The sequence below is a fragment of the Malania oleifera genome, chromosome 7, assembly GCF_029873635.1.
Source record: "Malania oleifera isolate guangnan ecotype guangnan chromosome 7, ASM2987363v1, whole genome shotgun sequence".
In the NCBI taxonomy this organism is placed as follows: Eukaryota; Viridiplantae; Streptophyta; class Magnoliopsida; order Santalales; family Ximeniaceae; genus Malania; species Malania oleifera.
Window position 1 is genome coordinate 24,918,668 of NC_080423.1, and position 12,486 is coordinate 24,931,153.

Sequence of the window (12,486 nt, forward strand, 5' to 3'; positions counted from 1 at the left end):
TTTAACACATACAATCCCCCCTTCCTACGACCTATCCCAATCAGTTTCTTGGATGTGGATCCTGCACAAAATATAAGGTTGGAGTATAGTGAACATAGTATCCAAAATCACATAATTGACTAATAGAAATCAAATTTAATGAAAGTTGGGGAAAACAATAAACATCAGAGAGACACAAACAAGATGAAATGATGGAACCAATACCTACCAATGGCATTGGAATACCATTGATAGCTAAAATAGATGAAGGTGTAAAGGTAGAAGATATTGATGCAAATATATAGTTGTCATTTGACATATGATGAGTATCACTTGAATCAAATACCCAAGTGGACGGAGATATACCTAAAGTGGATGAGGAGGACAAACCTATGGAGGGAGAAATGGTGGGGGACAACTCTTCTGATGATGTTGTAGCTGCAGTGTGATAATGCTTAGGCTTCAAAACCTATTGTTGTCCCTTACTTAATAATAATGGGCATTGAGCTTTCCAATGATGACCATTTTTCTTGAAAAAACTACACACATCAATGGCAACTTTCTAACGTTGATTTTGATAATTGGAATATAACTTAGATGAGACAGCCAAAACAGTCTGAGTAGAAATTGGGAAAAGACCTTTACCCAAATGTGACTTGAGACACACTTGCTCTGTCATTAGTTCACTAACAACTGAGTCAATAGAGGAAAGAGGGCTTCTATAAGAATAGAACCTAGAAGTGCCTCGAATTCATCTCGAAGTGCTATAAAAAACTGAACAAGTCTTTGTTCCTCTCTATAAGTGCAGTAAGACTTATTCAAACTAAGATATGCAAGTTTAGTTAGTGTCAAATCATCCCAAAAACCAGTCATAAGAGTGCAAAATTGTTGAATACTTTGATCTCTTTGTCTTGTTGCTCTAATATCCATCTCTAATTGATGTCGTTTAGCAGAATTGGATTGTGTGTATAATTTTGCTGAATAATCCCAGACTTGTTTAGCTGTAGAAAATTTAACTAGTTGCATACCAATGGATTGATCAATGTAATTATTAATCCAAGTAATAATTTTGGAATCATTCACCTCTCAAACAGCTAACAATTCTAAATAATTCTCTTTCTTGCTATTAGAGAGCATAGACACATTACCATAAACATATCCCCACAAGTTTTTTTTCCAATCAAAAGTTCTTCATAACATATGCCCAATATGAATTATTATTTCCATTTAATTTAGCACTAATGTCTTAGAGAGAATCATCTCTTTCACCAACCATCTTCAAATGCAAAGAAATTAATTGCAGAAATCCAATCAACAAAAGAAGCCAAAATGTTGCAAAATAAATATTATCTATGTATATCAATGAGAAAGAGAGGAGAAAATTGTGTAAAGATCATCTCAACCTGCTCCGTTCCTTCCTAGAACCCATGGCAGAAGTTATCGGCAAAGAGGAGTTCTCTGTGAAAAGCTAAATTGATGGCAACCATGGCGTTGTGGCCATCTCGAAGATCATCTCAACCTACCTGGTTCCTTTTCGAAACCCATGGAGAAAGATGTTGGCAGAGAGGAGTTTTCTATGAAAATCCAAATTGATGGCAACCATGGTGTTGTGGCCATCTCAGAAATAGAGCTAGCACGGCTTCGACTTTGCGAGAGATGGGAATTAGCATTTGTCCACAATTTCGTGAATGTTTATTAGCCTGTTATTAGGATGGATTTGAAGATTTCAACATAAGAGATTGAAACAAGACTTATTAAGCCTAACACTTTGCTTTGATACTATGAAAACATTATGATCCAATGCAAAGAAAAAAAAAAAGAAAGAAAGAAAGAAAGAAAGAAAAAAAAAGAGAGAGGAAGAGATTCAATTGCAAAGAAAGAGAGAGAGTTAGTGTATAAGAGGTCAAAAAAGTGCCTTCGCCTTTATGCTTTTCATATATATATATATTGAATGCATTTGGAACTAATGAATAAACCTAACCCTAATAATGATACAAAGACTAAAGTGTCCCTTAACTAAAATATTTCTTAAATATATAGGATATTATCTAACAAGGTCCACTACATTAAGGAGGCTTGTTGTGATCTTATCTTTTATATGTTTTTTTATTGTTAAAGAATTCATATTCTCATGCACCAAATGACAGCTAGAATACAAAACAACTAGGATCACAAAATGTTGATTTAATAGGTTATGATTCAGCTTATAAGGATAAATATGATGATTCCAAAAAAATGCATTTACTATCTCTGATATCATCAAGCCTATAAGCTATTTAGCTTATGTATCAAACAACATTCAGGATATATCAATATCCTTCATGGCCATGGAGTTTATCTAGATTGAAATTTATGCTCCTTTGCATCTTTATGAATTAATGTATAGATTTTAATATTTGCCCATATTTAAAGCTAACGAGTTAAAGTTTGTAAATTCCTTTAGTCACACATATTAGGCAATTAGTTTGTTAATATATTATTTGCATTGCAAGTTATTTACTCTATATATATACATTCCTAATGAAGTATAGTTATATGACTACCTTAAGATTTAAGGAAGTGTATGTCAAATATAAGAATTGAAATCAAAGAAGAAAAAAATAACTCATTTAGTATCCTTCCAAAAAAGGGAGGGGGAGAAAATAAAAATTATTCACTAGAAAAATTTTTTTATGAGCAAATTGTCTCCAAGTTTTCAATTTTAAAAATGAGACCCATCAAGAATTGACATTAATAAAGATTTTCATATGTTCACCTTCTTCATTTTTAAAGATGCTTCCTTGGAATTTATTTTTAGCAGTGGTAGTACCAAATGATCAACCATTGAAGCCATATATTTGCCCATGTTATTGACCTAGAAAAAGACTATGGTAGGGTGCGAAGTCGTGTGTTGGGTTTAAATATCCAAAGATATTGAATGTTTCAAACATATCATCAAGACATACAATAATTATTAAAATTCAAAATTTGATTTTTTTTTCCTTTAAACTTGAGTGATAGCTTCAAACTCGAGTTTTATATTTGGATTTGTGTGAAACTTTTTTCACTGTATATTTGAGTTTGTCTATTCATTTATTGTGTTTTAAATTGTCGTAATATGTGGTTGATATGTTGAGAAAAATCTAGGTTGCCCTTTCCCTAATTTCAAAACCGCAATCAATATGTCACAACTTAGGGTCTTTCTATGCAAACTTAAATCCCCAAATAATTAAAGCACGTATGTAAAACAATTAATACAATAAATAATCAAATATGCATGTGCAGAAAATAAATAGCCTAGGGAAAGAGAAAATGACACAGTTATTGTAATCGATGTTTGGCCAATCCTACCTACGTTCCCGCCTTGGGTCAACCACCCAATGATTCCACTATGTGCTCACTTAACTAGACGAAGCGACACCGTTTATAATACTCCTTATGAGATGGAGTCTCCTCGGCTCACTTACAAGCGAAGCCAAACCTTGACACCTTACAGGTCGGTGCCTACCTAGCTCAATTACCCTGGCTAAGTCAAATTGATTCTCCTTACAAGACGAAGTCTCCTCAGCTTACTTACGGGCAAAGCCAAACCAATTCTTCTTATGAAGCGGAGTCTCCTCCGCTCACCTAACCAGGTTAGAACCAAGTTGGTACACCTTATAGGATGATGTACTTCCTCTTCAAGTCACGCTTAGAATACAAAGATATGAAAATTTTGTATACAAACAAAATGCTTCTACAATAAGTAAATGTGTACAAATTGAAACTCTAAAATACACTCTCAGATGATATGAAATAAGTTCAGTAGAGTAAGAGTATTTTTCTCAAACTGATTTTTCCGATCTTTGAATATAATGTATATGATGAGTGCTTCAAAGATTTAAACCCAAATAAATTTTTCTAAAAATATTTTTTAATAAAAATGTAGGAGAACCTAGGGTTTTGCTTTCAAATAATTTTTGTCCAAAGAGATTTTTATGATCTTTGATAAAAAGTTAAGTGCACAAAAAAAGTCTTCAAAGATCTTGAAATTCCAACTGTTTTCTTCAAAAATAATTTTCAAAAATGTTGTTCAAGAAAGTTAGGGTTTTTGTTCAAACGGGTTTTTACAATGAAGAATATGAGCTTTTGAATCTTACAATAAATGTGTAAAGATTCACAAGCTATAATAGGTTTTCCCAAAAATAATTATCAAGAAAATAATATGAGAGAAACCTTAAATCTTACTCTCAAAAATGATTTTCAAAAAACAAAAGTTTAAGTAAAAGTAAATGCTTTGAATGATATAATAAATGCCTAAATAAATGATTCTTTAAATAATCCTCAAGATCAATAAAGTTGCTAATGAAAAGCATAAAAAAAAATCAAATCTCTCTTTCAAGAATGATTTTTCAAAGAAAAATGAAAAAGAGAATAAAAATAAAGCACAAATTATTTGGGATAAGTTTTGGGCTAATATCCTTACTAATTGTGCTAATGAAATCGTATATATAGATTTTTCGAAAAAATGACCGTTTAGCACACAAAGGTATTTTAAATTTATTTAATTAAAACATTAAACATGTGTCGGTCGATTGGTAACTTCGTCCCTTAGCTGACTTAAATTAAAATTCAAATATTTGTGAGGCTTGACTAACATAAGACGATTTCCCAAACTTTCGTAAGTTCGGGAACGGACCAAAATGATCAGGAGGTGGAAATCTACAACGGCCTTTTCCCAATTTCCACCTTTCCCCGATGCAACCAAAACCTCATCACTTAAACCTTCGACTCAACACAAATACGAAAACAAAAACGAAGAAACAGGAACACCAACGTAAACACTTCCGGGTATTTCCTGTGACAATGTCGACGGCCAAATTGTCACCTGCGACTTCCGCTCTGTCCTCCACAATCAGACGCCTTAATTGCAACCTCCTGCTGCCCCAAAACTGCGCCGTTTTCAGGCACAACTCGAACCGTCTGAGACCACATAGGAGCTGCAGAAGGAGCTTCACTGTTGCATTGTCTTCGGCGGCGAGCCCTCTCGAGGTCTGCGTCAAAGCGTCCACCACCACCCCCAGCAAGCTCGGCGACTGTAAGCGTGCATCCGCTTCGCTTCTTTTTAGAAATTCGATTCCGCTTTCATCTATGCTTGTTTTGTTCTAATTTTCACAATTTTTTGTGTGATGTTTTTCTTTAGCTAGTTCACTGTTTAGAATTAGGAATTTTGTGCTCAGAATTGTTTCTGCTAGCATCTTTGGAATTGTTTGCGTTAGTTTTGGCTCTTAAATGTGATAAATGCGCTTTGATTACCGAACCAAAGTATCCCAATTTCGAAATTTTAACATATGAAAATGTGTTGGGCACATGCTTGATGCATTTTTATTGCGAATGATTATTTTGAGTCACATAGCGTTGCTATATTTTGAAACCAAAGAGGGTCAACAATGGGTAGCTGAAGTGTCCGTGGCAGTGCCCAACAGTAAATTGTTCATATCATCATCAGTTCACACACACATAGATGTGCTTACAGACGCTATGAAAATCTACAATATTAGCTATCATGAAGGTTTTGGATGCAGCAGGGTCAGGGCGAGACTTTTAAGCGACTGGTAATGAGGCTATTTATTAATTTTGTTAGTCAAGTGACACTGCCTTAAGGAAAGCTGTTGAACACTGTAAAGCAAGGGTTTCGTTCATGGAACAGGAACAGGAACAGGGTTGCAATATAAAACATGCTCTAAAATGCATTACGTTAAGGGGGTATGCTTGTATGAATAATATATTGGTAAAAAATGCATGATAGCAGTTGCATATTTGGATGCTGATTTTTTTCTCTTAGCTTTGGTGAAGTAGATTAATGACTAAAAATAATGGAACAATGCTCCACTTTCTTACTATAAAACGTCATATTGAATTAAAATTTTGGATTTCTTGACTTAGTGCTTGAGAAATAAAAATGTGCCTTGGAATGTTCGTACAGATTCGCAGTTTGCCAGGATGTCATTGTTTTCCATAGACATGGTTGTTCCTCATATATATATTTTTTACTACACTTGCCATTGTTATTTTTGTTAGAAGGTTGAATTATTCGTCCTATGAATAATCTGGCTTTTATCTGCTGTCACAAAATAAACTAATGTTTACAAATAAATTAATTTTGTAAATGTAAATTCTAAAGCAAGAGGTTGGACTTTGTGGGAAGAAACTTATTAATGGTTTTTAGTCGTGTGACCGAGGGTGGGAAGGAAGCTCTTACGACTGTTAATTGTTTTGGACAACATGATATCCTATGAAGTACAAGTTTCATTAGGATAAATGTCATGGTTGAATTTTAATTTCTCGGTGTATATAAATTATTTGTTGATTGTTCTGAGTTCTCTTTTTCAGGCCCCTTCTGTCAAAGGGTTTTGCTCACTTTGGAGGAAAAGCATATTCCATATGACATGAAGTTGGTAGATTTGGTTAACAAGCCAGATTGGTAATTATTTTGAGTTCGTTAGATTGAATGTGTTTTTTCCATTAGTAACTGCTGCTACTAATTTATTTATTATACCATTCTTTTATATTTTTGGATTTAGGTTTTTAAAAATCAGTGCAGATGGTAAAGTTCCTGTAATAAAATTTGAAGAGAAGTGGGTTGCGGATTCAGATGTTATCACACAGTCACTAGAAGAAAAATACCCTAATCCGCCTTTGGGAACACCGCCTGAGAAGGCTTCAGTGTATGTCTTATCTATATTATATACATTATGTGCATTAGTTTTGTTTAGATTTGCTTATCACTAAAATTATTCGTTTTCGGCATGGCAGTTTTTGCTGAATATTTATTTCTCTTAGTTTTTTTGATTCACTAAAATTATTCTTTTTAGGCATGATAGTTTTTGCCTTATTGTTTTTTTTTTTTTCTCTTTGTTTTTGCCTTATTTATTTACAAGTAGAATTAGACTTATAACTATTACAATTAGAGATTGCTCCCTCTATCTTATTGAGTAAGTAGATAATTTGATTTTTTTTTTTTTTGAAAATAACATACTAATTAAATTTAAACACAACAAGGTCACATTTTATTTGTATAAATGTATCACGTTACACACAGACACACAGACACACAGACACACACACACACACACACATATATATATATATATATATATATTTGTATTTATTCTCACATTTCACTAATAATCTGGGGCCTATGTTACTCTATGGGGAACTCTACTGTCCCAACTAATGCTATGCTATTAGTATTATCTTTTCTCTTTGGCAAGTGATCTGTTGCCCTACTGCTCTTTTTGGCACATGTGAGAAAAATTGGCTGTTCAAAACTCATTACTGAGAACTTTTGGTATCTTGTATTATAATACTAATTGGCCCAGGAAATTGTAAGTCTAGTAATAAATAGTTTCAATCGTAATTTGAGAATTTTCTTCAACCCTGAGCTGTTTAATACCTGTTTTGAATCACCAATTGTATACTTGTATGCTGAGATACACTGCTGTGGCTTCTGCAAATACTAGAATGTAACCCCAGAGAATAGCATTGGCCAAAATGCACTCATGATTTTGATTAGAAAGCCCATGCTCCTGAGTCCGACTGCAGTTTATGTTTGAATCCTAGATCAATCAAGGGTAGGCAACTAGGCATATAGCAGCCGTGAGGTAGGTTCTAACCAGAGTACGTGCAATTCTTCTCATAATTATAACACTATGAACACCAAGGTTAGACAATCTGAAATTGGAGCAATCAACTTATTTTTTTATATTCTGTTGAAATCCTTTCTAGGCGTGATTCTTTGCTACAATGTCCTTGTTATGAGAGAATTGCGAGTCCTTCAAGTACTGAGTAGGAAACTTAGAAATGGGATTGCCATTGTAGAGCAAGAGCATCACATGGTATGCAAGATTCCTGCAATTTGGTTTGCAATATTTTTCTTGTGGAGTACAGTGTTTACTAAAATTTATTTGTTCTGATGCTAGTTTCTCTTTTAAATGGTTATATATGCCGTTTTCATCTTGATTCATATTCATTCTTATGGATTCCCCACCACCCCCCCCCCCCCCCCCCCCCCCCCCCCACCCCCCCACCTTTACTTTTTTATTTAGTTCTTCTTGTTTCTGCTAGAATTTTCTGGACCAATTCTCTACCTTGATTTTCTGAAAGAGAGTAGAGAAAGCTTGGAGGACTTAGGGAGTACTCTAGGATATCTCTCCGATGCTTAAGTTAGGGATCAAAGAAGTAGAAAAAATAGGCTACAGTGTAGAGAGTGTCTACTCTTTTACCTTCCCCCACGGCCCCTTTTATAGGTGAGGTACCCTTCTTAACATTCAATGCTAGGGGCCATTAACTCTTATTGAGTTACATGTCTGTAAAAGGTTATGTTTCATCATTTCTCTCTTTTAGTTGGGAGTTATCCACTTTAATTCTCCTCTTTAATTAGATTTTAGGTTACATATACCCTTTAATGTGAAGGTGTCTCTTGGCCTCTATTTTTCTAGTTACTATTTTATCTCCATCAATTGCTTGGTTGCCCTTGACTCCTAAACCTTGAAAATTTTTTTAAGGCTTAGGAGTTTCTTCATTCTTCAAAATGCGGAACAGTCACTTACCAAATTAAGTTGTCTAACTACCAGATAATTACCAATAATTACCTGACCATTAATTACCAGATGCCAGATATTGATTTTTCTCAGGGTTGTTCATTGTTTCTTCCTGTAAGATCTTCAGGAAATATAGGAATCTGAAGTAGCTCATGACTTTTAGGGAGGATGGTCATGATAACTTCAGTACTGCCCAAATGCTCTTGACTTAGGAGAACATGATATTGTACTTTTCTAATTTCATTGAATGGGAGGTGAACCCCTTAGCTGGGAAACAATGGTCATGTGGAGAGCTCTTAGAGGCGCCAGAAAAAAATTAAGCAGGCTTTTACTGTCAGGGAGATCAATTGCTGTAAGTGGTGTCTGAGTCACTGAGCAGCTGGAGCCTAGACTGGTCAAGTCTTCATTAGGCATACTCTTCCTTTCTTCTTCTTATTTTTTTTTTATTTTTTTCCTTTCTCTTCTTTGTTGTGGCTGAGCAGGTCAGCTCCTGCTATAATTGATTTGAGCATGTCTTCTTCCTGTTCCTTTTTCTTTTTCCTGCTAAGCTGAGCAAGCTTTTCACATTGTTTTTCTTTTTCCAATTAGAACTCCATCTATTGAATATAAGCAGGGCTCATCTGTTAATAAAGTAGAGCTCACCTGTTAATATGAGCATAGTTCACCTTGTTGATATGAGCATAGCTCTTCTGTCTATGAGCAGAGCTTCTCTGTCTAAAACAGAGCTCATTTGTTCTTGGCTATTCTACCATACATGCCTGTTTGGCTTGTTGAACTAGCCTTGTATCCTTTTTAGGTTATTCTTTGAAATGTATTTCCCTGCATTCAGATATTACCATAAAGAGAATGTCTCGTCACATTATTATCTTGTTACCTCTTATCAATGACTTTTGACATTCTCTTGTAGATCTGACCAAACTAGCACAACTATCCAATTTGTTTATGATGTTAAAATAAAAAGCGTAATTCTATGAATTAACCATCTAGAATACTAGAAAGGAATCACCAAATGCTTTACAACCCAATAAATAAATTAGGGAAAGAATTCAAACTCATTGAGTGATTTAAAGTACTCAAACGGAATAATTGCCGACATCAGCCAGAAGCACATTGCACACAAAACATATTTGAGGTCCTTGATTACCTTGAGTGTATTCGAGTTGAGCTCAATCGACACAGTAAGATACTGAAACTTGACTTGACTTTGAAAATGTTGAGCTTGAAACTCGACTCAAACTCAATGCCAAGTATTTGTTGCTATAATGTGAGGTGTGATTTTCTGTTTTGACTTGTCAAAGTGTACATCTTCAGTTGAAGCATGGGATTTTAATCTCTTCTTACTCCATTTATATAAACCTCACCAGCCTTCCTTTTACACTTTTTGAGCCTATCATATGTGTTCAGTAAATTATTCCTTGGAAAACTGAGTTTATTCCAATAAATTGCCAACCATTTTTTTCATTTATTGTGGCTGTCACAAAGAGTTTTTGATTTCATTTATTCAGGCTTATGAGTTTGTTGTCAGCTGTTTTGTAAAATCCTTCTTTACAAAACCAACTTTGAGTTAGGTTGACCCTTGGACTGTTCAGCCAGCGCACAAGCACTTCTGAAACTTCCTAACAGTCTTGTGCTTGTGCACCATTTATTAAATGTTCAAAACTGTTCCATGAAACCAATTGTTTTTTTTTTAATTAGCATAAAATGCAGTCTTGTTGATGGCGTTGGAAATTACGAATATGAAAGCAGGATGCTAAAAATAAAATTGAGGACACTTATTGGTTGAGGTGTGCGTAGCACTTCCCTCAGGAATTATTTCGTCCCTCCAATGTGGTGCAGAAGGCTCATTGGTGTCTACTCCCAGGATACAACAACCCTTTTGATTGATGTGCACTCGCCCATTGGAAATAGGAACAAGACAACTTGGTTAATCTCGACAAATAAAAATGATCATAGGAAAAGAAACCATCATCAGTTGAACAACATAAGAACTTTCAAAGAGAAAATAATTTCTTAGAAAGAAGAAGAAAAGCATAGCAATCATGTTCCCAATGCATATCTAGCCTTGAGATATATGTATATATATACACACACACACACACACACATGCAAATAATTATTATCAAATAGTCACGGTCAATTGCAGTCACAAAATGGTTAACAACAACGGTCACAAAAAGTTTAATAATAAGGGTCAAGAAGCGATCACATAAATTGTCATAATTGCTTTTATAACAGTTAACAAAACTAAATAAATTCTTAAAATAACCATTAGAGGAGAGAAGAAATAAAAACTTATGAAATACTTTTTCATAAAATTCCAACAACCCCCTCTATTTTAAAGACTAAAGAATATTTGGGTTAACCAATTAGAATGTAATATGTCATATTTGGTGCCTTTTGGGTTATGAACCAGACCTAGGAAGATAAAGTTGCGACCCACGAAATTATGGTGAGACATTAAGCCTCTTATAAACCATAAATCCTAATGTCAAACAAACTTACCATCTACATTACAATCTTAAGATTAACTGTTCAACATGGATTGGCGTGAATAGGCCATGTGCTTCACTTGGATTTCATGAGTGCTCTAGCAATTTTGCCTAAGATCACTGGTCCTACTCCACACTTGATGGTGAAAAAATCAAGTGTGCATTGTAATTAAGCACACCACCCACAAGGGCTATGAAATTCACTAAGAGCTAGTGCTCAACCTCACACATAGCGGTCTTACACTATCCTCACCATAGGAATGGGTATTATAAATTCAATGATAGTGTATACTGGATCAACCAATGACTTTTTATTACTCATATGAATGTACTTCATAGGATCTCCAATTACATAGGTTGGGTTACCATCACCGAAATATGTATAATCCCCATTTCCCTCGATGAGTCATACACTAGCTTTCTACCTAGTGGGTTAACTAGTATGTTACATAATCTAAGCTTATTACTCCCTACCTCGGTAGCTGCTTTACAACATCATCTCTTGGGTATATATGTTCGTTTTCCTATTATATACCTTATTTTTTTGCACGAGCTGTTACAACTTGGCAATCACAATTCATAAACACTGATGGAACTAGTTTCATCCATAAAAGGGATATCTGCTAAGAAATTTCTTAGCCACTCAGCTTCAATTATTGCCATCTCTGAGGCAATAAACTCAGACTCTATGGTGGACCAAGCTATAACAGTCTGTCTCATCTTATTTCCAAGACACAACACCCCCTTTTAGGATAAAGACATAACTACCAGTTGATTTTGTCTTATCTGAATCAGAGATCTAGTTACCATCTTTATAACCCTATAATACAACGGAAAATCCACTTCACATGATGTACCATAATCCATGGTACCTCTCAAATATTTAATAAACTTTTCAATGCATTCAGTGGTCCTAGTTAAGATTTTGGTTATATCTACACAATCTACAAATTGCATATGCTATGTTAGGATGAGTATAATTCTTTAAAAAAACTAGCTTACAATTATCTTAGTATATTCAGATTGTGATATGTTTTCACCTCTATTCTTCTTTAATTGTAGATTTGCATGAATCAAAAGGCATGGAAGCATGTTTCCCTATAAAATAATGTGCACTAGTAGATTTTGTCATAGTAACCTTTTCATATGCTCAAAAGGTGGTCTACAACATTGCATTTGAAAAAATGTACAGAAGTCCTAAACAAAGGATTTTAATAACCCAAGAAAGTTATATACATTGAGTTTTCAAATCCCATGAATTTTATGATCCAAGAATTAATAAATATTGAATTTGAAGTCCCCATAAAAAAAAACAGTTATTGATCCAACTGAACCTTAGTTCTCTTTCTCACATTTACCTCACTGCTGTTAAGCAGATAAACAAATAATAACAATATATTCTCGTCCTAAGCTTTGAGTTTGAATTATCAAGAAATGAATACTAGATCATCTAACCT

At 34.3% G+C, this 12,486-nt stretch overlaps 1 protein-coding gene across 2 annotated transcripts in view; it reads left to right on the plus strand.

Annotated features, from left to right (window-relative positions):
• Nucleotides 1-4,592: 4,592 nt before the first annotated feature.
• Nucleotides 4,593-12,486, plus strand: part of LOC131160419 (glutathione S-transferase DHAR3, chloroplastic) — a 61,351-nt gene continuing 53,457 nt past the window's right edge. The window contains exons 1-3 of one of the 2 annotated variants that reach the window (XM_058116088.1): nt 4,593-5,035; nt 6,331-6,421; nt 6,522-6,665. In XM_058116088.1, the coding sequence (XP_057972071.1) occupies nt 4,696-5,035; nt 6,331-6,421; nt 6,522-6,665 (575 nt within the window). In that variant the 5' untranslated portion in view covers nt 4,593-4,695. The remainder of the gene's footprint in view (nt 5,036-6,330; nt 6,422-6,521; nt 6,666-12,486) is intronic. The other variant, XM_058116087.1, reaches the window with a different exon arrangement.